The sequence below is a fragment of the Amborella trichopoda genome, chromosome 13, assembly GCF_054954075.1.
Source record: "Amborella trichopoda isolate Santa Cruz 75 chromosome 13, AtrichopodaSantaCruz75HAP2 v2.0, whole genome shotgun sequence".
NCBI lineage: Eukaryota > Viridiplantae > Streptophyta > Magnoliopsida > Amborellales > Amborellaceae > Amborella > Amborella trichopoda.
Window position 1 is genome coordinate 42526451 of NC_142348.1, and position 27059 is coordinate 42553509.

At 39.6% G+C, this 27059-nt stretch overlaps 1 protein-coding gene across 9 annotated transcripts in view; it reads right to left on the minus strand.

Moving 5' to 3' along the window:
* Positions 1 to 27059, minus strand: part of DCL3 (dicer-like 3) — a 92468-nt gene that overhangs the window by 33630 nt on the left and 31779 nt on the right. For 5 of the 9 annotated variants that reach the window (XR_016047488.1, XM_088855726.1, XM_020672348.2 and 2 more), the window contains 9 exons: positions 23853 to 23987; positions 23644 to 23713; positions 20713 to 20777; positions 20466 to 20597; positions 20227 to 20376; positions 5340 to 5469; positions 2566 to 2671; positions 2279 to 2471; positions 1898 to 2058 (listed from right to left, as the gene is read on the minus strand). Coding sequence is in view for 7 of the 9 variants with exons in the window: in XM_088855726.1 (XP_088711852.1) it covers positions 1898 to 2058; positions 2279 to 2471; positions 2566 to 2671; positions 5340 to 5469; positions 20227 to 20376; positions 20466 to 20597; positions 20713 to 20777; positions 23644 to 23713; positions 23853 to 23987 (1142 nt within the window). In the remaining 2 variants the exon portion in view is untranslated. Of the gene's footprint in view, positions 1 to 1897; positions 2059 to 2278; positions 2472 to 2565; positions 2672 to 5339; positions 5470 to 20226; positions 20377 to 20465; positions 20598 to 20712; positions 20778 to 23643; positions 23714 to 23852; positions 23988 to 24314; positions 24488 to 27059 lie in introns of those variants that run through there. The other 4 variants (XR_016047487.1, XM_020672349.2, XM_088855728.1 and 1 more) reach the window with 3 other exon arrangements.

Below are 27059 nucleotides of genomic sequence, written 5' to 3' on the forward strand. Positions count from 1 at the left end.
TATTTCCTCTTTAACAGCATCATGAGTCTTTTTACATGGAGCAACATCCCCCCTGATACCGACAAGATGTTTCTTGAACCGGTTTATGCCCCTTTTTGTATCCTTCTCACAAAAATTGCATCTTATGCAATTTTTATCATTAGGATCTGGGTTATAGCCATATTTCCAATCGGGATCATCACTCCTATTAGATCCCGAAGAAGACATCTCAAAATAATGCAATTTATACAAGTAATAAAAAAAATCACTTACTTTGAGTTTGAATGCTCAATCTCCAAACCTCCGCCTCAAAGATGCTTCTAAAGACTCAAAATCTTCTAAAAACCCCCCAAATAGATTTATAAAACATCAAAAATTAAATATAATATCAATGGGTGATGTCTTGATCAATTTTTCATAACTTTGAGAACCCTTCGATCTTAAAGAAATCACAAAAAAACTAGTTTTTTTGGGGTTTTCTCTCTCTAAAATGGGCTCCAATGAGTTTTAGGTTTCAAATGGACCTAAAACCCCCCTTTTTAACCCTTTAGGATAAAAAAAGGGACAAAAAATGCCCTAACGAAACTGTTTTCCACCTCTGAGCGGGGCGCAATCCCTTGGCGGTTTAGGCATTAGGCGGTCCTGGGCACCCAAGGACCACCACTTTTTTAGGGCGCCATCGCCTAGGCACCCAAGGACCACCACTTTTTTAGGGGGCCATCGCCCAAGCCCCCAAATCCACCTAGGCGACCGCCCAGGTGCTGGGCGTTACGTGTTTTGGAACACTGGATCCAATAAAGTGCTCATGTGTGAGGATCTTCTGCAATAACCAGGCAATGATTGGAGTGGCTAAAGAGTAACGATTTCACAAGAAATCACACATACAAAGGCAGACTACTACACATTCACAACAAGATCCAAGCAAGAGATATCGAGGTTGTTTATCTCTCGGCAGAGGATATACTAGTAGATCCTTTGACAAAAGGATTGGTAGCAAATGTGTTAGCCAAGCATGTACATGGGATGGGCTTGAGAAAGAGTGAGGAGTCATTGTACGGCCTTCAAAGGACAATTGGAAGTGAAATCAATTGTAAATGTTTAGAAATTACAAAAGAGCATAAGATTTCTTGTCATATGATAATGGTCATATTACGTTGGCAATGAATCTTAAATATGATTCAAGGATGCAACACCAAGGGACCAATCATCACCTCATCAAATAAAGAATATCACAAGAAGAGAATCAAACATCATCACAAACTAGAAGCACACAGTCACGAAGTTCTCAAGTAGCAAGAAGCACAAGAATTTGACTAAGCGAATAATGGTTTCAATCTATATCCTGATGTGTCAATGACTAAGGGCCAGTTCAGATAACCTGCATATTCATCATGAGTACCATATTTAAATAGTTTCATTCACGAATAGTGGAAAGCATCTTTATAGACTGGACAAGGTCACGCACTAACTGTACATAATTCATTTGCAGGTAGCCATTGTATTTGGCACATCCATTGCTTGTTACGTGTCATTAATCAACCTCAATTGGCCAAGTCCCAGGGCGCAAATGGACATGTTAGTGTGTCTTTATTTGAGTACTTATATATTTGTAAACAAAATGTAAGTACTTATGTATGTATAGTTAAACCTAATCTATGAATTAAGCAAGCAATCCACTGGATTTGCCATTACCATGAGAGTAGTGCCATACCGATTGTAACTTTTATTTCCTTGACTGGAAAATACATTCCTAAAACAAGCAAAAGCAATTCTCTTTCTTTCAAATTCATAATGAAAAAGAGTCTATACTTCAATCGTTCAGCAGTTAACATTCACAGGTACAATTAGCACAAACAACGGAAAATTAGCCAAACATTGCACAGGTACCATTAGCACAAACATCATATTGACGACTGACCTTTCAAGCATAAGAACATAATGAGAATCAGTATGCCGAGCACGTCCTCGTGACTGAATGTAACTCCGAATAGTTTTTGGTAGATCAAACCGTATTACAGAAGAGCAGATATGCAAATCCATTCCTTCCTCAGCAACATCAGTAGTGAACAACAAATTAACCTAAATAAGTAGCACAACGGTCACCAATCAAAAGAAGAAAAAAAAGAGTGGGACAATAGCCACCAAGAACCAACAAATCAAGAAGCCCAAAGACTCCAATAAAACAAAATTTAATTGCAACTACAATTGAAATTTTTTTATTAGAAGTAATAAATTTGAACATCCTAAGAATCCACAAAAGAACCAAAATTCCAAGTACCCAAACACGTAATGACCATACCTTCCCAGAACGAAACAAATCTAAAGTTTGCTTTTGCACTTTTGGTGCCAATGCATCTGATGATGAAGTATCCCCAGTCAAATAAGAACTTGTGAATTCTGATAGGAGACTCATCTTTGACACAAAACATGCCAATACTTTAGCTGCAATGATTCTTTCCACAAAAATTAGACAATGAAACAGCTTGGACGTCCTACACACCAAACAATCATCATAAATTAGAAGACTATCACCAATATGAGTCAGCAACTCAGCATCCAAAAGCAATGTACTGTAGACCTCCTTACCCCAACAAACAAATGACTCGCACAAGTTTACATAACTTGGGAGAAATATAACCCTTTTGAACAGCTAACGCCAAGCCCTCTTCTCTTTCAAACCAATTTCCAATGTCTGGTAAGATAAAATACAGCATTACTAACACTCTCCACACTAAGAATAATGGCAATCCTGAAGATATAAGTGAGAAACAAAAGCCACAGGTAAAACATGCTGGAGCAATTTCATACCCAAAACAAACAAAAGTCAGATCATTGTCTTCCACTTGTGGATATAGTTTCAAGACAAAAGTGCTTGGCCTCAAGTTTGAGTATACCAGGAGAACATGCTCCCAAATCCACACTATAAAATGTTTAGTACACGCCAAAAAACTTCAATCTAATTGACTTTTAGATTCTTTATTTTCGAAGGACAAAGGATGAGGGTTGGGCCTCAGGCAAGGCATGTCAACATTCCATGTCAAAAATGTTGACAATCAAAGGCAAGTATCTTATGTCACGATGGTATTAAAAAGTAATGTCAGTAGTGCAGTTTGAACCCACAATCTATTGTGGAGAGGCAAACTCTACCACTTTGCACCATGATACAATGTATACAATGTCAAAAATTACAATATTCATATATGTCAAAATAAGTATTATTTTGAAAAATAAAAATACGATTAATTTTAAATTTATTGCATCATAATAATTTTCATTTCATTTTATTCCAACTTTGTTAACTTTATATAGTTTATATATTCAAGACTTTGAATTTATATAAATTATATAAAGTTAACAAAGTTTAGAATTTAAAATGAATCCATTTGGGAAAATTTAGGTGTGGCACTAATAGGCTGTAAGATGAGAGAGAGTAGACTTAGGTAGGCTAGCCATGTGACGCCAACCAAGTAAATCACCTGTTAGGAGGTGCGAATTAGTTCAAGTGGAAGGAATGAAAAGGGCAAAGGTTAGGCCCAAAAAGACGTGGTTGGAAGTAGTCCGAAAAGATATGGGGACTTATGGCCTTACTGAGGATATGGCCTTTGATAGAGCATAATGGCAGACCAAGATTCGTGTAGCCAACCCAAATTAATTGGGAAAAGGCTACGATGATGATAATGATATATATTCAACACTTTCATAAAATATACTTATTTACAAGCAATGTAGGTTGTGTGATTTGAACCCACAGCAATTCAAGGAAAGGCACAACATTCTACCCATCTACTACATGTAACAATGTAAACAATAATTGCATACCCATATTATTGATATTGTCAAAATAAACACCATCTTTGATTGTTTTTTTCCTTACCTGCCTTGACATGTCACATTCTGTTATGTTCCTATAGAAACTAGGATAGAGGCAGCTAAATTAGCCTATACAGAGTCTTACAAGGTCATTTAGCTGTTGCCATGAAACTATGATAGAGGGAAGTAAATTAGCTGCAAAGTCGCTTACAAGGTCATTTAGTTGTTGCCTTGACACCTCTTTGAACCTTTACCTATTATACTTGATACATTTTAACAGAACTTTTATCACTTGCTAAAACAAAAATTCTAGCATAATTTACCAATACACGAAGCAACAATGAAGTAGCAAGTTTAAAACATGACAAGTTCAAACATGATATGGTATTATAGCAATCAAGGGTGCCTTCACTGCCATGAAACTAGAATTTTTATATATTTTCAAAGCATAGTAACTAGGAACGGGAGCAACAAAAGCTCCAGGATTAGGAGCAGGAGCGCGGAGCAAGGGAGGCTTGAAGTTCCATGGATGGATGGGGGAACAAGGTTTGTACATGGTAAAATAAAGGGATCGCAATCCCAGACTTTCAGGGAGCGCATTCTGTATCTATACAAAAGCAAATTCATTACTAAATGGGATCGTGTTCCACCAAGATTAGGATGGAGGTTCCTGAAGTTCACTTATCCAGTGTATTGTAATTTCGGAGTAAATTTTATTTAACAATATTGTTTAACTTTTTCCAAATACAAAAACCCAAGGTCAATGTAACCAAGAATCACGTCATTGAAATTTTCTTTTACATTTTGCCATCATTTTGTGCAACCCCTTCTGACTTAGAGAGACAATTATGCAAGATTTGTGTATTTAGGTGATAATACATCAATGACAGTAAATGACATCTTTTTCAACTTGATTTGTACTTCAAGTTGTTAACAAGAAGTTCGCCACACACCCTGATAAAAACAATTTCTTTTTTGACATGTTAGTAGTGGGAATAGAGGGTGATATAAACAATTACTTATGCACGATCACTCTGAAAAATTACTCATGTGGGTCCATCATAAAAATTGCACACTACCTACATTGATCTGCCTATGTACACATTAGTCCTCATTTTGGCACCAATCAGTAGGAATGGACGATTATCACTCAAATATCGATTGATGATAACATTTAAGAATGCTCTGATAGATTGTTTCCAACAAGGAAATGCCATGATAGCTAAGTTCCCCTTTGAAAAACAGGAAAAAAGGAAAGATATCTATCATCATCATCAGAGTCTTTTCCCAACTATTTAGGGTCGGCTACACGAATCCTGGTCTACCATTCTGCTCTATCAAGGGCCAAGAAAAAAAAAAGGAAAGACATCACCATATATAACTCCTAATACCTCTGCTCCATCCAAGACTGCTAGAGGGTCAATAATATATACATGAGAGAGACTTCATATTTCCAAGCATATATGATAGATTAAATGCAGAGTAATTTTTTCATAGTAATGGAAGTACTCAACAAATGCATGCATGGTGAAAGTCCAAAAACCACATACCAGGGGGTACAATTTCTTTCAAAGTATGAAATACTTCATCAAGATAACTTTTGCACAAACCCAGTGCAGGAAATATAGATCTCTCCAATTCATTCAAAAGACCAATTTTCTCCATGCAGAATTTAGCAGCCTTCAAGGTAAATGTTCCACATAAGGCACACAGTAGACAGAAAATAAAGGGAATAAACCAACAACACATATACAAATAGTAAAGTTAATCACAACAGGTTTTGCACCATTATTAGCATAGCAACAAAATCATAAAACAGACCAAAAAAATGGATAAATCTAATAAAAGATTAGTTGTTTTGCGATAAACAAAAATAAGAACAAGAGTTTACAAAACACATTACTAACTTACGATCAAAAAAGATCCTAAGGTGCATTTATATGGACCATATGAAAGAATAAAGGCATGCATTTTAAATAAATTATATATATGTTGTTTTAGGGTAGTTAAGCTATTGTTTATTGTTCAAGGGCAGCTGCGTTATTCCCCTCATTAGGGCATTCTAGCCATTCTTTATTCTTTATTGTATATATAAGTTATAAATTTCAGGAATCACTTATAAGATCCTTTTTTTTCCTTCTCAGCTCTATAGTATCGTAGAGAGACATGTCTTCTGCCCCAAGTTAAAGGGGTAGCAAGGCAACCTAAGGTTTTTCTCAATTTTTTCACCAATAAGCTCAGAGAGGCCAAGTAGATCTCAGTGTTGGGTTTTCATGGCCATTAAAGGCCTTGTGTGAGCATGTAATCAATATTTTGATATGGTGGAACACAGAACTCTAGTGGGAGTATGGTCCAGTGGAACAGACATTGGCAAATGATGTTTGTTGAGACTCAGACTAGACTTAACAAGCTAGGCCTTACAAACACCTGGACATAGAGCACAACCGATGAGGGTTAAAAGGGTTATCCCTTGATGAGGTTGGAGTTGCCCAGGATAGTGAGCCAAGGGACTGTGTGACCCTTGTGTGTGATGGCAGGCCTGTAGGGACGAGAGCCAAATCCTCATCTTGAACCATCACACATCATGTACATATGATAGCCGTGTCCGGAGAGAAAATACCATTGAGGGTGATACGTGTATATGTGCGAGAGATGATCCCCATATACATCATAGAGTTGTGGTTGTACCAAGTCTGTGTGACATGGGACATGTCCCTAGGGGGAACCTGTAATACATAGACTATGATTGTGTCCCCTCACCTATTGGCTGACTTTGGTAGCCCAATCATGAATCCCTACGATGGTCTATGGATCATGGAACCACTGGATCAGTTTGAGAAAGTGAGCACGAATTATAGTCCTTAATATAAGATGGAGTGCTTTAGCAAAAACTAATATCTTCTTAACATATTTAGATCCAAATCCCATCAAATCAATTTGAAATTAATAATTTGACTTTAAATGATTTTTAGATTGATAAAATAAATTTTTAGAAGTCCCTGGATATTTTATTTTCTAAAAATGGATTTATAAATAGAGAGAAACTAAATTCTCAATATTTTCAATATTCAGAGAGAAAAATAAAATAACTAAGTATTTCTAAAAATTATTTTATATTTTTATAAATCACATATATATATATATATATATATATATATATATATATATATATATACGGGCTATGGGGCCCACCATGTTTAACACATGTGGGTGGTGCGTGGGGCCCACATAAGGCCCCATGACAGGCGCGCCCCCCTTTTATGCTTTTCTTTCCTAATTTGTGATGAGGGCAATCAAGCCACTCAATCAATTGACAACAATATGGAAAGTTTTGAAAATTAAGACATTTGAATTTTCAAAATAGAGCATGTGTAAAAGATTTATGGAAGATATAGGAAGTATAATATATTTTCCCTACTAATTTGTTTGATGGGATTAAGTTAAGGAAGGTGAAGGATAAGGTTCTTGCACCTTCCTTTTAATCATGATGGTTGATGTAAGGATTGTATGGCGAAGATCTATCACCCCACAGGTCTCCTAGGATCAATGGTCTGGATCTATTCTCCATAAAGATGGCTAATCCTAAGAAACCCTAACCCTAGAGAAAGTCTACAAATAGACACCATGGGAGACCCTATACTCTACACCTTGAGCTCTCTCTCTACGGCACAAGGTGGCACGCCGCCCTCTATCTCTCTCTCTTGATCTCTTCTCTCTTAAGCCTCTCTAAGATAGAGCCATCTTTGAGAAATGAAAAGAGAGCCACGTCCCAAACCTTAGGAGTTTAGGAGACACGCCCTAAGCCTAGGGATTGAGACCTAGCCCACCATACAAGCCTAGGTATTGAGACTTAGCCCACCATACAAGGTTTTGAGACCTAACCTTCCATACTAGGTATTGAGACCCAGTCTATCATACTAGGTATTGAGACCTAGCCTTCCATACTTGATAGTGAGACTTAGCTTACTATACTACGTATTAAGACCTTGTCTACCATGCTTAAGCATGGAGGCCTAGTATTGCTTCTAGTTTCACCATTGCCCTCTGGTTTGAAAGCGTTGATAGCCTATGGTTTCCCCTACTTCGAAGATTTGAGATTAATCTTGATTTCCCCTACTTTGAAGATCTGAGATAAACCTTGATCCCATGCGCCATTGGAGGAGGAGACCCCGAGTAGGGTGTGCAAAGTCCAGTTGAGGTAATCTTCTGATATTTTACTGTGTATTCAGCATGTGTTTCATGCTACCAAAAATCAAGTTTATGCAATTTTGTTTGTGTACTAAAGAGTTGTTAAAGTGGCAACAGGTCAAAGTCTTTGGGATTCTTTTTGTTTTTATTGTTTCTCATAATGTATTAATTGGGGCTATGGGGCCATTTAAAGGCCTTATGAGAGCATGTAATAGAAACATATAGTAAAATATTGGCTCCAATGAGAGTGTATTCCACATTGGACTATGAGGCATTTGTGATGCCTGGACACAACTGAGCTTTGACTGGCTATGGCTCAGTGTCGTGTCTAAAAACAGTAGTCATGGGCATTGTGTGAGCACAACCGACAAGGGTTTTCGATGTGGGGTTAGCCCTCGTTGAGGTCAAAAATGTGCCTAGGCCAGTTGGCCAGGGGCCATGAATTTGACCCCTGTGTGTCATGGATTGCCAGAGAGGACAAGGGCCTAAATCCTCATCATTACCATCACATGGCATGTACACTAGATAGCTGTTCGGGAAGCAGCCCTTTTGGATAAGGGTGTGTGACGTGTACATCTGCAGAAGAGATCACTCCCTGCAACACTGGACTGTGTTGGAAGGACCCATGGAGCATACTACTGAAATGGGGCATGGACTGTCCTCAGGGAGGGACCTATAATCCATGATCTAGAATGGTACTTTTTCATTTTATTGGTTGATTTTGATTGTCCAATCATGATCCCCAGCGAAAGGTTGTGAGTCATCTGTTGGGTCATTTTGAGAAGGTGTAGTGAAATACGGTCTCTAAAAAGGATGGAGTCCTCAGCACATTTGTCGTAATCCTAACTCTATGGATCCAATTGCCAACAAATCTTCTTAGATATGTTTAAATATGTTTTAATCATTTTTCAAAAAATTAAAATGAATTTTTAGACCTCTCTAGGTATTTTATTTTATTAAGAAATGATTTTTAACAAAGGAAAAATCAATTTTCTAGATTTATTTTAATCATAGATAAATATTAAATATTTAGACGTTTTATAAAATTATTTTATTATCTGAAATTATGTTTAAAGTATTCGAGGGCCCAATGGGGTACATTGGGCCCACCATATTATGGGGTGTGGAGCCCACATGGCCACCCTATGGGTGGTGCGCTACACCTCTAAACTTTCCCAAATTGAAAGATGGCGATTATGCCATATGTTGACTTGATATTTTAGGAAACATTTTGTGTAGAGATTTTGATTGATTTCAAAATAGGACGGTGTAAGAAATTAATTGTGATTGGTTTCAAAATAAGAAGGTGTCAAAAATTAATTGTGATTGATTTCAAAATAGGAAGGTATAAGAAATTAATTGTGATTGATTTAGTACTTTCTCTACACAATATTTGATGGGACTAGAGTTATGAAAACTGAAGGACAATGATTCCACCTCATCTTTTTAATCATAATGGTGGATTTAAGGGATGAATGAATGAGATCCCTTCACCCCACAGGTTTCTAAGATCAAAGGTCAAGATTATGTCTCAGAAAGATGGAAAAACCCTAACCCTAGAAACCCTAGCCTTTATTCTATATAAACTAGCTACGGATGGGGCTCATACTCTACACTTGACATCTCTCTCTCTCTCTCTCTCTCTCTCTCTCTCTCTCTCTCTCTCTCAAGGAATGGCATGCCACTCTTTAAATATCTCTCTCCTCTTCTCTCTCCAAACTTCAAGGTTTAGGAAGGAAAACTAAGCCAAGGGGTGGCACGCCCAAACCACATATAACCTGTCCCTAGGTCTTGGACTTATGCTCATGTGTTGAGCCTTGGTTAAGCATATCCCATGTGATGCTCGCTGCTGGTTTTTACCTAGGCTTTCCAAATTTGTGAGACAAGTTCATGGACCTAGATCCTGTGTGTCATTGATGAAAGAGATCCAGTGTGGGGTGTGCTAAGTCCTTGGGGATAACCTGAGGAAAGACATAAGGTAGTGTTTCAAAAAGCAGACTGCCCAACGCCTGGGAGGCAAAAAAGGCAATACAAGGGGCATGAGCGATGCGCCCAGGCCTAAGGCACCAAAAAAAAGCGAAAAACCCTGTGAACCCGCATAGGCAGCCGCTCAGGTACTACGCCCAGCTCAGAGGCGAAAAAGCCACTTGATAGGGGCATTTCATGTCTTTTTTTTTAAACTAAGGGGTCGAAATTGTGGATTTTAGAATCATTTGAAACCTAAAACTCATTAGAGCCCATTTTAGAGAGAAAATCCCCCAAAAACTAGTCTTTGGTGATTTCTTTAGGATCAAAGAGTCAAAGTTATGAGAAATTGATCAAAACATCACCCATTGATATTAGATTTAATTTTTGATGTTTTATAAATCTATTGGAGGGTTTTTTATAAGATTTTGAGTCCTTAAAAGCATCTTTGAGGTAAAAGCTTGGATATTGAGTAATCAAATTAAGTAATTTTTTTATTGCTTGTATAACTTGTATTATTTTGAGATATCTTCTTCGGGATCTAATAGAAGTGGTGATCCCGATTGGAAATATGGCTACAACCCAGATCCTAATGATAAAAATAGCATAGGATGCCAGTTTTGTTAGAAGGATACAAAAAGGGGGCATAAACCGATTCAAGAAACATCTTGTGGGTATCAGGGGGGATGTTACCCCATGTAAAAAGACTCCTGATGTTGTTAAAGAAGAAATAATCAATTTTTTTAGTATGATAACAAATGAAATAAATTGAGAAATTTGCCTCCATAGTGATGACGATGATGATGATGATGATAGTGATGAGGATGGAGAGGGTTGTCAAGAGGAAAAACAATCCATTAACAACTCATCACAATCTCCCTCGGCCATGTTTGTTGCTTCCTCCTTAGGTAAATCTTCTTCAGGATGGATCTTTGATTCAAGGGTGTCCCATCGGATGTGGGACAGAATGCCTCTTATTTTATAAATTTTTCCTATAAGATCATAGAGATATATTTTTGGGATTTTTAGAATTTATCTTTGGGTTTTTTAAGTTTTTTTGGGATTTTAGGATTTGTTTTTTTGTTTTTTTTTTTTAGTTTTGGGTTGCTTGGGAAAGTCGTTAAGAGTCTCTGTGGGATTATTTATTTGACTAGGAGCAAAAATATCATTACATATTTTGTTCTAATTAGGACCTCTATTCAATTGGGGTTGTGACTTCTTGGGTTCTAAGTACGAACTTTTATTATAAATAGGTGTTGTACTAGAATTTTTCTTTCATAGATGAATATTATTTGCTTTGAGAGTCCTAGTTAAACTAGAGTAACAAAGTTTGGCTTGTAAGCTTCCACCATTATTTTCAATCTATCAATTCTTTGATTTCATTACATGGATTCTTCTCTACATTACCAGCATATGACCTCAAATGACTCTTTTTTTGTTTTCTTTTTATTTTTTATTTTTTTGAGAGAGATAGAGAAGACTCTCTGTCGTTACGTTATTCTACACCCCGGTCCTATATTATCATGAGCATCTAATATTCCCAACACAACATTTTCATCAGCAGACCTTCGCTCTGTGTTTCTAGTTCTACACCTTCAGTTTCTTTATGCCATTGTAGAGGAGGTGATGTCATAAGTTGTCTTCTCATTCAGCTGTGTATCTTTCTTAGGTACGGCATCAAGCACAAGGGCAATCGTTGCAATTATCCCAAAGCTCGTAAGCTCCGGATTCCTAGGCATGTACCCTTCCTGCAGTCTTTAGATCTTCTGAAATTGCTTGTCTCAACTTCTCTTTCCCCTTATATCCTTTAACTGATTCTCTATCTCATGAGACCTCTATCATTTCCCTATCCCCACAACATCTTCTTGCAGAGTGACCTCCGATCATGCAGGTCCCTCTGTTGATGCCCTGCACACCACTACTTCAGCACCTTCTAATTCCCTCGCATGTACCAATATCCCCCCATCTGAATGTTGTTTTCCTAAGTGTGAGCATCAACCCCCCCCCTGCCACTTTTCTTTTTTTTCTTTTTTTTTGTGTAGATAAGCATCGTCCTCCTCATCACAATGGGTTTACAACATTTGATTGATATTCATGCGTATTTTGAGCTTTCTTCTTCTCTTGTAGTTTCCCTTGTTTCTTCTGAACCTTTCTTTCAGAATAGCACTGGGGCTCAATAGGGTGCCTTCGCGGGTTGAATGAATCCGGCATGAGCTCTTTTAGCGGTTTCCTTAGTTCCTCCATCTCAGGATGTGCCATCCGGTATGGGGCCAATGCTGGGGGCTTGGCTCCTGGCTCCAACTCTATCTTATGATCTACAGTTGTCCTATAAGGAGGCTTTCAATTCTCCTCATTGGCAGCAGGTCATGGCCGAAGAGATTCACACAATAGAGCAAGCTGGTACTTGGGAATTGATCCCTCTTCCACCTGGCAAGTGTGACATTAGCTGCAAGTGGGTCTACATAGTTAGAATTCAGTGTGATGTTTCTATTGAGCACTATAAGACTTGCTGGTTCCACGCCATCCCATATATCCGTGGTACTTATCACATTCTATGCTCTTCACATCTTCAACCCAGCTTCAGCTTCGAGTTTATACTGATGCTGACTGGGCCAGTGAGGTGAATGATCACCGTTCTACTACTGGCTTGTGCTTCTTTTACAGTGACTAATATCTTGAAGATGCACGAAGCAAGAAATCATCTAAGCACTCTCATGCAAAGGCTGAGTACCGTGCCATAGTTGATATTGCAAAGGTTACTTAGCTTTGTTGGCTATTTGCCCCTTTATATTGTGACAACAAGAGTGCAACAATCCTGTCTATCACGATCATGCTACGAATATTGAGCTTGACTATTACTTTATTCAGCATCACTTTCACTCTAGTGCTCTCGCATTGACAATGGCATATTGCCTCATATTTCATTACAGCTCCAGCTTGCAGATTTATTCACCAAGTCGCACACCATCCCTCGGTTCAGATTTCTCTTGTGCAAACTATCTATGGTCACCCATCTAGATTTTGAGTGGTAGTGTTAAAGAGTACAGGTCCTCCTAATCTCATATTGTATATTGTCCAAGGGCAGTTAAGGTTATTCCTCTCATTAGGGATATTTTTGTCATTCTTTATTCTTTATTGTGCATATCAGTTGTAAATTGCTGGAATCATTTATGCGATCAATTTCTTTTCAGCTCTCTGGTATTGTAGAGAGATGTGTCTTCCTCTCCAAGTTAACGCTTACCTCCAAGTAAATTTTCCACACGAGACACCAAAGTAATTTCAGGTAGAAAGAAAGCACAGGAACGAGCATTCCAATTGTACTTCATATGCCTTATGTAAGCCAACAAAACATTAAGCGCATCATCAATATCCAAAAATCCGAAGACACAAAAGCATTACAAAACAAATAACAGCACTTAGGCAGCCTCCAAAGCTAGAAAGAGTCAGATTGCCTGAATGGAATCCATTTAATACAAGCTTGATATCCAGCTTAGTCATAATCTTTTTTATTTTTGAAATGTTAACATTGTATTACTGAGACAGTAATAATTACAGAGGTAGAAGGGACCAAGAGCACCTACTAAGAGTGACTCTCGATAAAAAATACATCAGTCAGTCATGTACAAAAAAAGGCTTACAAGTCCCGCCCAATTACAATGAATAACAATGATTTTTCAAAAAGTAAACAAGGGCTGCGGAGTGCCCGAGTCAAGAGGGGCTACATAGTGCGCCTGTGGTCCAGAACAAAAAAGAAGTAGGACCTGGCGTGGTATTCCACTTGGATTCTAGCACCCTCTTTCGCCATGAGATCTGCGAGCTCGTTGGACATCCTCCATGTATGCTTCCAGGAGACGTCCATATCCCTCCAAATGTGAGCAATTTCATCAAAAATTGTAGTTAGTTGCCATGAGGGAGGGGTCACCCCGCTTGCCCATGAGAGTGTTTCGGGAATCTCCTTCCACAATCAGGTGTGTGCCCCAAGACGGATTGAACTTTTTCAGGCCTAATAAAAGAGCCATAGCTTCTGCATATTGGGAGTCATTGCTGCCAAGATGCTCAGAATAGGTTAGAGGATGTTTCGATGGTGATATCTAAAGACTCCCCCAGTGCCTGTCGGGCCAGGATTCCCTAGGGAGCAACCATCAAAATTCAGCTTGATGCTACCTTCTGGTGGTGGTTGCCAATTGTTAGGTCTTGAAACTTTTCGTGGCTGGTGGTTAAGGATATTTTTCCATTGGCAAAGGAAAAAGTTCCTTGATAATCCTGAGAACGTCTTGTGATTAGCGGCCCTAAAGGAGGCCAGCGATATTACCCTGGGGAATAGAGCTGGTAAATGGAGTTTAAGTCCATTAAAAATTCTATTATTTTTTTCTACCCATAATGTCCATATGATAACAGCCACAGTAGCCTTCCATAAAGTTCTTCCAGCCAAAGGCCAATGAGACTCCAGTTCGTAAGATATCAGGGCCCTGACCATGGGGGGTGTGACCCATTGAATACCGAAGAGTTGCAACACTTGGCTCCAGAGCTCACGGTTAAAATTGCAAAGAATAAAGAGGTGGGGGTTGGATTCCTCCTCACATTGGCACAAGGCACATCTATTAGGTATCGAGATCCCTCGCTTTTGAAGGTGGCCCACTGTGAGTGCTCTTTGGGAGCAGGCAATCCAATTGAAGGTTTGAATATTAGGTGGGGCGATGGTGGACATTACTCTTGCCAGAACTGAAGTGGGATTGAGAGGATAAGTTGGGGGTTGGGTGAGACTCTTATAAAAAGAGGCTACCGTGAAGAGACCTGAGGGGGATAGAGTCCAAACCACTATGTCTCTCCCATGTGTTGGAATAAAGAGTGAGGAAAGAGCAGTCGATAGTAGCTGGAATTGATAGGTTTCCTCTACTGTAAGGTTTCTTCGAAAGGATGAGTTCCAGACTCTTCGGCCTCTTGAAAGTATCATTTCCTCAGCGATCGTGAAGTTTTTGTTAGAGACAAGTAAATAAAGGGTTGGGTAATCCTAATGCAGTGGAGAGTTTCCCAGCCATAAATCTGACCAGAAACTCACCCTATCTCCTTCTCTAGGGTGAAATCTAATGAATCTTCTAAAATGTAAAAGGGAAGAGGCAAAAGATTTCCAAGCTCCTGATGCTCTATGCCTCTGGGTCCTTTCTGAAAACCAGGTTCCTTCCAGGATCCTATATTTACACCGTAAAACCCGAGCCCAAAGGGAGTCTGGCTGAGAGGCTAGGCGCCACCACCATTGCATAGGAGTGCCGTATTGTGTTTTCTAAGAACCCGAATCCCTAAATCCCCTTGCTTTCTTAGTAGACAAATATTATCCCATGCTACTAAGTGGAATTTAGTCTTGTTTGCCTGCCTTGACCACAAGAAATTCCGCATAAGCTGTTCTATGCAGCTAGCCACCTGAGCAGGCATCTGGTAAAGGGACATGAGGTAAACCGAGGTATTTGCCAAGGTGGCTTTAATCAGGGTATCTCTCCCTACCATAGAGAGATATCTTCCTTTCCACCCCGCCAGACGTCTCTCTACCTTGTCTAAGACATGAGACCAATGTCTCTTTTTTGGTTTCCCCAACCCCAGAGGGAGACCAAGGTATGTTGTGGGAAGGTCCTCCACTTTGCACTCCCAATTTGGGATGATTGCTCTTACTTCTGCATTTGTCATAGCAACTCCCATCATTTTAGATTTCTCCATATTTACTTTAAACCATGTTGCTCTCTGAAAGCATTTAAGGAAGAACTTGAAAGTGTTGACTTCATTGCGTGAGGCATCAAGGAAAACCAGAGTGTCATCTGCATATTGCAGATGAGACACCGTTGGGCCCTGAGTACTACTTTTAAAGCAGAAAAGGAGGCCAATTTGGTAAAGGTGGGAAATCGATCGGCTGAAGACTTCTGCTGCGATAGCAAATAGGAAGGGGGATAGGGGATCCCCTTGTCGGAGTCCCCTTGAGGATGGGAAGAAGCCTTTCGAGGTTCCACTGATGAGGATAGAAAAATGGGGGTGAGAGTAACAGCCTCTCATCCACCTCCTCCATCGCTCCTTGAACCCCATTCTTACCATGGGCTCCTCCAGAATTGACCAGTCAACGTGGACAAAAGCTTTTTCCCAATCTATTTTGAAGATTAGGGCTGGTTTCTTGGCTAAGTGCCTCTAGTGGATACACTCATGAGCCACCAGAGCCCCATCTAGAATCTACCTCTCTTGGATGAAGGCAGTTTGAGATGAAGACATAACTGAGGGGAGGACTTGTTGAAACCTAGAGGCAAGGACGTTAGCCAGTATTTTATAAGCAGCATTCAAGAGGCTAATCAAGCAGAAGTCCTTGATTTCCTCTGCCCCTTCAACTTTGGGGACAAGGGCTAGGAAAGTGGCATTGATTGCTTTGTGGAGAGTTCCCCTGTGGAAGAACTCCTCAAAGAAACCGATAAAGTCAGGACAGAAGGTGTCCCAAAAAGTTTTGAAAGGTGTTATCGGAAAACCATCTAGTCCAGGGGCTTTGTCTTTGGCTAAGGCATCAACTACTTGTAAAATTTCTTCTTTTGTGAAGGGTTGCTCTAGCCAAACTGCCCGATCTACAGGGAGAACCAGGAAGTCAAGAGTTGACATTCTTGGTCTCGGGCCAGCAGCAGCAGAGCATAGAGTCTAAAAAACCTCTACAATAGCCTACTCGATTTCTTCAGGTTGGACCAAGTAACAGTTGTTGATTTTGAGCATCGAAATAGTATTGTCTCTTCTGTGACAATTAGCTATTCCATGGAAAAAAAATGTGTTTTGGTCACCCACTTTATCCATGATCTCTGGAACCAATAAATGTCTTCTTTTTTTAAAGTGGAAAGGTATTCCAATTTTGACTGTGTTCTGAGATTTAACTCTGTGGTGTCTAGAGACCTGGATTCTTCAAGACGGTCCAGTTCTTGGATGGTACTCAGGAGGGAGGATTTGATTAGGGAGTAGTTGCCTGGAATGGATCTACTCCAGGTTTTGAGAGAAGCTTTGAGAAGCTGGATTTTTGTCTGAAGTCTATAGCCTGCTCTACCCTTGACCTGGGATTGTAAGGAGTTCCACCAGGTTGGTATAACGGTAGTTAGGAACTCCTCTTGGAGCCATGCTAATTCAAACCTGAAAGGTTTTGGGCCTCTCCTTACTGCAATGGTATCCAGAAGAATGGGGCAACGGTCAGAAGTGGGTTTGGGCAAGGCCAAGGCAAAAGAGCCCGGGAACTGTTCCTCCCAGTTTGGGGATAAAAGAAAACGATCTAGTTTAGAGAGAGAAGATTCGGCAGCATGGTTGAACCACGTATAGTCACTTCCTTGAAGAGGAATATCAAGGAGTTCATTCCGACTAATGAAGTAAGAGAAGTCCCTCATGTCCCTAGAGATGGAGGTAGAGGAGTTCCTCTCATAGGACCATCTGGTAACATTGAAGTCTCCTCCCAAACACCAAATTAGTTGCGGCAGGGCGGCGATGTGGTCCAATCCAGACCAGAATCTAAATCTAAGAGAAGCAGAATTTGGGTTGTAAATGGTCGTGAATTTCCAGGGGATACCATCAAGGGATACTAGAGAGGAGAATGGTCACAGAAAACTCCCCTATGTGGGAGGAGTCGAGGGAATGGTCCGAAGGCTTCCAGATCACCAAGATGCCTCCTGAAGCCCCATTTGCTGGTAGTGAGACCCACTGACAAGGCCTTCTACCCCATATCTGGCGAATGAGCCACAGGGTGGGCTCAGGTTGTTTGGTTTCGATGACGGCAAGGACAACGGGAGGTGTTTAAGGGTTAAATCCTTGACAGCATTCCATTTGGACTATTGTCCTAGTCCCCTAACATTCCACGTAAAAACCTTCACGGGTTAGGGGAGGGAGAGGAGGAGGTGGCCATTCTGGGTGACCTCCTCGGACGGTTGGTGGGGGAAGCTGACGGGAGGCCTACTACAGTCTGTCCCTCAAAGGAGTTAGAGGAGAATAAGCTTAACAATTCTCTGTCCTTTGAACCTCACCATCATCCTCCTTTGCGCGTCTGCAGTGAGAAACTTGTGAGCCGGACCTTCGAGGCCGTCGTGATGGAACCCCATGATTTTCTACATCTCCTTCATTTTCTCATTGGACTGTTATCCCCATCCCCGTCGACCTCCCCTACGTTGTCAGCGGCCGGAGAGGGAGAGATGGGTTCCCTTTGCATTTCAGATGAATCTAAATCATGTTCAAGCAGAAGCACAGAAGGGTTGGTAGGATAAAGATCATAGGGTAAGGAGAGGAGGGGCTCAGAGTTTACAGGCCCTGGCAGAGGAAGAGGGGTAGGATTAGGGTAAACCGAAGAGGAAAGAGGGGGGAGAGGGGAGAGGGGACGAAACTGCAAGAGGCTGATCCAAAGAGAGGGTAGGCTCCTGGTTTGGGTTCGAGGGAGGAGGGGGCGAGACAATGGTTGGGGGGTCAACAGAAGGGGTGGAGGGAGGAAGGAGAGGAAGCAACTGGGATGGGGTTCCATGGGAGTAAGAGGGGAGGTAGGTGAGGAAATGGTGGGTCTAGACAGAGGAAAAACAGGAATACTGCAATGGGAAGAGGAGGGCCAAGCAAAGTGAAAAGTGCGTACCGGCTAATGTGGACCAGGTGCGGGGTATAAGGAAAGTGACGGGCTAGCAGAGAAGAGATAGTATCAGGGTCCGAGGGAGAAAGGTCCAAGGTATGAGCCGCCACAATTCCTTGGGGAAGGAGGTTACTGTCCATTATACGTTTAAAACAAAGGTCAGCTGACTCCTTGAACTTCTGAGAGGGTTCAGGGAAATCAATGAGGTTAAGAGGGAAGAAAGTAAGGGATAAAGGAGGAGGGATAGGTCTTGTATGGGGCAAGGATGGATGGTAAGGGAAGGGCAGGACTTACAGAGCCACTGGCGAGGAGAGGTCAAGGGAGGGGGGAGAGGAAGAGAGTTTAGAGGTCAGGAGGAGTGATTTTAGAGCAGAGTAAACCGAGGTGGGGTGGGGCTCAAGGAGAGAAACAAGGCAAGGGGAAATAAAGGAAGAAAACGCAGTGGGATTATCCAGGGGATAAGCCAAAGGGGAGAAAGTTGGAGAGCAAGGCGTTGATAGGGGGGGAGAGGATATAAGCCAGGTGTCCCCATCCTGAGAAGGGAGACCTAGGGATGCAAAGTTGTGACACGACTCGCCAGAGGGGTTAGGTGGGAAAGGCAGTGAGGGGGCAGAGGAAAATGGCGGGAAAAGGTAAGGGAGAGGGGAAGAACTAAGCGATGTAGCCACATCAGCTGGGGGGGATGGCGCAAGTGACAGAAGGACAGGGAGGAGCAACACGGGTAATAGGTGGACAGAGGGGAGCGATGAGGGCGACAGGTGGGCAGGGAAGGTCGACGATGTGTACACGTCAGCTGAGGGGGGCGGCGCAGGCGATAGAAGGACAGGAGGGGGCGGCGCGGGTGGGCAGGGAGGGTCAACACCGACGACAAGTGGGCAGGGATGGTCAGCAGGGGTGGCAGGGCCTCTGACGTAGACGAGGGCAGGTGGCCTAGGAGAGGCACCGATTGCGGCAAGTGTTCAAAGGATGGTGGATGGGGACACGTGTAGGGCGGGGAAGAAAAAGGGTAGGGAGGAAGTAAAGGGTAGGGCTCAGGAACCGATGAGTGAAGGGGAGAGGAAAAAGGTGGGGGAGAAGGAATTTTGGAGAAAGACAGCTAGGGATCCTCACGAGGGCCCAAAGAGAGTGAGAAGGTAGATGGGTCAACCCAGGTTTCCTTTCCCGGTAGACGAGAGAAAGGAGGGGAATCAACAGGAGAAGGGCAGAGGGAAGCGGGCTCATACCGGTCCTACAGTTCCAGCCAAAATACATCACGAAGCCTAGAAACAGGAAGGGCTCTAACAAACATAGACACCACGGCACTCATGAAAAACAATGGTAAATCCATCAAATCTTCAATGGACAATTATTATTCCCCAAGAAACATTATCTAGAGTTTAAAATTAAACCTAATAACCTTTGCTAAAATATAGGAACAATATAAATACGTCAAATTGTTTTCGAGTAGGGTACTCACTTAACTACCACAATGGTTTCCCACATGAGTGCACACACTCAAACTAAAAAAATGCAAAAGCAAAAGAATTTTTTTTTTTTTTTACCTTAACTATATGCAAAAGGAATTTTTCTGAGAGGCATTACCACATACTTAAGCACAGGAGCTTGAAAGCTCTTTATATATCTGGAGTGATATGTAGCCCCAAGAAAATAAGGAAAACAACGATAAAAAGAGTTGATGATACCTCATAAGCACAAGCTGGGCCAAGGTTGTCTAGGCAATGCATAATTTTGTCATGGCATTTCCATGTCTTCTTTTTCAAATTCCCGTAGATTTCTTCAGTGTCCTTGTAATTTATCTGCTCTGACTGCTTCAAGCTAAGCAGTGCATTAAACTGTTCACCATGAACAAATTATGTGAAAGGTCATTTGTCAAAATCCTATCAATATTTCACAACAAATTTCTCAGAAATGATCAGTCAACCTTTTGCCATAAAGTATCCAACTTAATTTTTAGATCTTCATAAGGACAAACAAAAGGGTCATAATAGACATTAGATTCTTTGGGCAGTGGAACAAATACTTCAACCACATCTCTGTCCTCCACTGTGTAGACCTGAACAACACATTACAGGCCTATTTAGAATAAAGAGTCTTTAGGCTTTCAGAACACACACAACAAAGGTTAGTCTTCCAGAAAATAGACGTAAATGTAGAAAATCCCAAAAAACCTGGGAATACAAAATCCTTTCAAGCTCGGATATTTGTTCCTCGCAGTCATCAATTGATGTCACCCCTGAAACCAGTGAAATGCAAATTATTCAGAAATATGTTCTGTGAACAGGGGAAAAAAGAAATTCTAATGGAAAAGTCAAATAATCAAGAAAAGGAAAAGTAAAGCATCATTAAAGCACAACACCAAACCACAATGCACTAAAAGCCATATCATATGATGATCACAAAAATGAAGTAGAAGACTCAAAAGTAAAGAGTAAAAATATGTATCCTGTGTAAGCACATACAAAAGAAGAAAATGAAATGACAATCAGGTTAAAATAAGAGCTTCTAATGGGCCGTAACTCAGTTTTAAATAATTGAGTTTCTACTAATATTTTCTCAGGGTTTGCTCAGAAATCCATAAAGAGTGAAGAAACAAGTTGAGAATATTAATTAAGCTAATTGAGTCCACAATCAATCTTGGAATGTCTCTAACAATAAAAACATAATCTTGAAAACAATTTTTCTTATGATCACCACCATCTGTAAGAGAAAGCCTTTGCTTCAGCAACAAAATGTGAACATCATGAAAAGCGTGAAACGACTCAAACCTTGAAAAAAAAAAATGTCCCGATTCCAACAATAAAATTCAAGGAAGCAATCATGTGGCTGCTTCTACAATGAAAGCACACTCAAACAAGGAAAATGGCGTTCACAACAAACTCCATCCATACCAGATGAAAGCACCCCACTAAAACTTTTCTTCTTTCAAACCCCAAGAGATTGCTTGAGAATTTGCATATCGTAGGATAGACAAGCCAAAAGTCACAAGTTCAACTTCCTACAGAGGGAACAGCTTGTCCAACATAAAGCAGCAAGAGATCCTGAAGCCCCATCCTGTAAACTATTTTTTGACCCAAGGAGTTGCAAGCAGGTTTCGTCATCCTCTCTCCACATGAAGCTCATGTACCGAAGTCTCAAATTTGACTCATGACCTGGCTAGGCGACCCTTGACCTGCATATAACTCATGCAACTAAAAACTAAAAGGAATCTTAACCAAAGGGATAAGGATATAGACTAAAGAGAATCACCGGGCCAGAAGAATTATGGTCTCTCCATTTCAGAAGCACATCAAGCAAACGATCCACAATGTTTCTCACACTATATTTTCAAGAGATTACGATCATAAATTCCACCAAAGTAGCCCAAGAAAAGTAGCACCATCCATTCCATACACCATTTCCATATGCAACATAAACATGAAAAGTTAACATGTCTAAACTCTCAATCACACAACAGTCATATTCACATACATCTATATTACTAAGGGAAAACAAATTATAGAAGTCGTGATTTTTGAAGTCTTCTTCATGGGTCCTTTTTCCCTCCAACTTTCCTAAAATCATTCTCTAAAAGAATGAGTAAGTCTAGCATTCCAAGAACATTTCTCTCCTCACATCATTCTCAATCTTCTTGTCCAAGCACATCCAATAAATATAGCTCTAACTCCAACTGATTAATAGATTCTCTCCCTAAAAAGTGTAGAGAGAGTAGGACTCCCATCTCATGCCTGTACTAAAATTTGAAATCTCTTATTTCTGGCGCTAACAATTTTCAAAACAAAGAATTCTCATAACTTCAAATCTTAAACATTTGTAGGAAAATAGATGTTCTAAACAGACAAACGATGATATAGCAGAACTCCTTTCCTAAAATCTCAGATTTCTTATTTTACATCAGCACTAATTATTTTTAAAACCAAGCATATTCATCATTCAAAATTTAAAATTTTTATCATGTATTAGATGGGTTAGGTAGGTGGAATTTTAAAATCCAATTGTCTTATCATGGCATAAATTGGTTAAAAGTAGGACTTGTGGAAGGGTGAAAATCTGACACCCCTTTCTTAACATTTATCTTTCACTCATGCCACCAGTTGAGCACAAATTTCAGGTTTATGCTTGTTTTTGCATGCTCCATCAATTGAATATATCAGATTTGAGAGATCATAAATGTCAAACTAGATTTTGGTTGTACTCAAAATTTGTGGTTTCCTCAACACCATTGGTCAATCTCACATGAAAATGGTTTCCCAAGCCTATCTTTAGATTCTTCACCTAATCATAGGCTTGTTTTACATAAAAACGAATTTCCAATATTTGGGATTCACTATTCACACAAAATATTTTAAGAGCTTAATTAACTTACTCAAATCCAAATGTGGTTTGGAGGTTGTAATTTGGGGTATTTCAAGATGCTTTATAGTAAGGATGAAGGCAACAATTCACATTAAGCACAAAAGTTGAGGATTGGCCACGAAATTTTGGGTAATTTTTTTTTTTTTTTTTTTCAATTTGAATCCATATAATTGATGTTTCTCAATTTAAATTCATTTCAATCTAATTTTCCACAATGTATATCTTTTATTTAGTTTTATTCACTTATCTTTCTGATTTTTCTAATTTTCTACAATTTTCCAAAATTTTTCAGGATATATTTCAGCCAACTTAGAGCTAACTCGGGGAGTCAGCTTGGAACTCACAGAGACGACTCGCCCATGCCATGCCCCGAGTTCTTCCCTAGAGCGGATTTTGGTAACACTTACTAATGTGATAAATCCTGATGAATTGAGACAAAAAAAACCAATTGAAACAATACATACCTGAAATTCTAAAAATTCATTTATCAAGCAACAAAATGTCAAACTAATAAAAAATGACCTAACTATAAAAACTACAGAAAAACTAGTCTAACTATTATCTAACACACCAGCTATGTCTTCCCCCAAACAAACCCCCAAATATATATATATATATATTTATATAAAGACCACTCAAGATTCATGGGCCAAAAAGACGACAGTATGTCTTACACAGTAAGTGTGTGTTGTGAAGGACAAAATGGAAGTATCAGGAAACCTAATCTGCCATTAACAAACCCCCACCTTTTCTGATAACAGGTGATGCAGTCATGCCAAACACTTTTGGTTTGTTCGCTGGTTTGTGGTAAAATTCCTGCACAAAAGGAGACAACTATAATCTTTCTTAAAATCAAGGGCCCCTAACCATGCAACGTATCCATCAACCATGCTAATAGTTTAAGAAAGAAAAAATAATGTAAAACAGCTAATGATCGAACAGAACATGTACTCACCGTCATTATTTTTGTATATGGATGGTTCCCTTTTGCATGATGGCACTCGTCAAATATGATTAACTTTACAATATCCAGTGTCACGAAAGCATTCCTCAATGCATCCAACAAAATTTGTGGTGTCATAACCATTACCTAGAATTTGCCAAAAGATCGTGTGTTATGTATAAAGCAACTACTCTTTTCTTAATTTCCAAGCAATCACAAGATAATATACATCATTGATAAAATCATCTTAATGATTGATTGACTAGATTTGAAAATATCTTCAAATTGTTTGAAGTGTCATAAAAGCAATGACCCTAAACTATTTTTAGTTTGGTAGCTACACAAGTCTTAGATAAAAGAAGTAATATCACATCCAATTCTACATAAAATAGTAGATTTATAATTGAACATATCAACGAACATCCAATACCATCAATCCTTCCCAATATCCTGTCTAATAGAATGCGCATGTACCTCAACTTCATCACAAACCCTCCCCCCACACAGAATGTTTTGTCACCTAAGCTGAGACGGCAGTGAGTTTGCTAAGCAGATTTAGGCAGCCAAAGAGTAAGAATAGCAACTTCAGGTGAGGTAGATAAGAGATGTGCCCTTGAGGTGAAGGGGATTATAGGAGCTTCTTCATCCTGGAGAGCAGAATGGAGCAGCTAGTCAGTGTTGGGTCCACTAGCTCATAGACAAGAGGTAAGAAATTAATCCTCCAGCTATTCAGCAGGCTCAACCCTCAAACGATTGCAGGCCCTAATGGACCTGATCCTATATGTCCTCTAGTGACTTGAAAATGTTAATTTTCACATGAAGAGCAAAATACTTAAAAGGAGCGGTAGCGTAAGATGATCAATGAAATGCATTTATGAAGTCTGCATCACTTTCTACTCCATGCATAGAGAATTAGATACTATTAAGAGACCATGAAGACAACCAAAATACAAGGAAACGCCTAGTGTCGTAATATTGGATGGGGGGAAACATATCTCTAAAAGAACGTAGGTTTACACCTTTATTTCTTATTTGCATGGAAATGTATTCCACAACAGTGTCGATCAACCAAATTGTGTAAAGATCTAAAATAATTATTTTTTGCACAGCAATATGTAGGCCTCGTAAGACTGCTGAGATAACAGAGACTATTAGCGATGCAAGGAGAACAGGAAAATTATGAGAGAGAGAGAGAGAGAGTTCACCAAATAAGGTCGACAACAGCAAAGCCATGGGAACCAACGGAAAGAATAGGACTCGGAACATGGAACTTCTGAGCCTAAATGTTTTTTCTACTCTTACCAAAGGTAATAACACCTAGTATATATAGAGAACAAACATTTGAGCAAACCTTCATGACCTATTCATCCTTATCCCAACACAAACAAGATATAAATTTCAAAAAATAAAAATTCGAAAAATAGGAGTATCCTATTCCAGCTTACAAGAAACAATTTCCTTGAGCCCAAGCCCCCACCCCAAACCCCCCTCCCAAAAAAAAAAAAGCAAAACAATATTGGTTATCTCTAGGTGCGTAGCATACGTAGATAATCTAGAAACAATGAAATTAAGATCGACCAAACGCGCTAGTTGAACAGGGAACTAGGGTATCCAACTTGTCAAACCGAAACCGGTCGAACCATTGAACTGACACTAAAACAGAGAATATCCAATTCAATACCTGGAACGGCCAGTTTGTTCAATAAAAACAAAATAAACCTTCTAAATATATCAAACATTTTTTTTTTATTTTAGTCGAGATTTTGTCTTTTTAACATTCTTAAGGATGCTTGGCCCAAAACAAAGTTTAGGTGGGTTTTGGGGTTAAAAAGTATAACTTTTATATATAGAGAGAGAGAGAGCAAAATTGGAATTTTTGCTTGCTCCTCTCTCTCCACAAAAGCCCTAAATTCTAAGGGCATTTTCTAGCAACGTTTGTGAACACTTGTTCGGGTGAGTATCAGCCTCTGAAATGTATTGTATTTATTTTCTAATCTGTTTGCTTTAGATTTTAGAAAATTTAATAAATAAGTAAGGTTTCTTAAGAATTTGGTTTTAGGAAAATTAAAGTTTTTTAAATCACTGTATTGGATTATTCTTAGGTTTGTGTCGTGGGTTCAAACACTATATTGGTTTTGGGTTTGAATATTGTAGATTCAAGATCAATTTTATGTATCTTTTTTATAATGATAATTGGCTATTTCGGTCTTTTGTGTTTGTTCATTTTGTTATTTTTGTTATTAAAAACTATGTGGAACTATGCAAAATGTTGAAATATGGAAATTTGTTCCCTAATTGCTGTTTTTAATTTGATATGAATAAATGAATTTTTCTTTTTTGGCATGTTAATGGGCAGCGTAGATAGGAAAAAATCAGTGATGTCATGTTGTGGGTCCATCATCTTGACCACGCAAGCCTCAAGCCCAATCATGAATAATCGATTTTTTTCTCAATAACCCAAATGAACCTTAGAAATTATTAAATTATGGAAATTGTTCCATAATTAGGGTTTTGTGCATTTTTGGTTTTGATATGGATAATCACTAACTTTTCATTCATTCTTGTTATCTTTAGTTTATTCAAGGATCTATAGAACAATCAATGTTTCAATTAAATATTTGATGTTTTAGGTGCAAGATCGGCACCCTAAAATCAGAGATCCGAGACCATTGCGCAACAATAGCTCGATGATTGCAGTAGTCGATTGATCAGTGAGGAAACTACCTCAACCACTATCTAGGAAGGAAAGGAACTAATGAACCATTAGCCCTATATATCAGCAGTACACCTCGTACTGGTAGAGGCCTTCTAACTCACAAATTGGGCAAATCTCCCTCTCTCTCTCTCTCTCTCTCTCTCTCTCTCTCTCTCTCTCTCTCTCTCTCTCTCTCTCTCTCTCTCTCTCTCTCTCTCTCTCTCTCTCTGAGTAAGAGAATAAGAATAATGTTTTATTTTTATTCATCCACCCAAAAAAAAACAACACAATGTTCCAACAACATACCTTGTGTTTAAAAAAGCCAGACGCCAAGGGGCCTTAGGACGCATGCCTAAACCTGGACGCACCTTCCTGGGCGCCAGCCCAGGCAAGCACCTAGGTGGGCGCGCAAGGCTGTGGGGGCTAACCTAAGGGCAATTGCGGTAATTTTGACTTACGAAATTGTTTAAAAAGAGTGTGTGAGGTAGTTTAAACCCCCCAAACTAAAAAAAACAAACTCCACA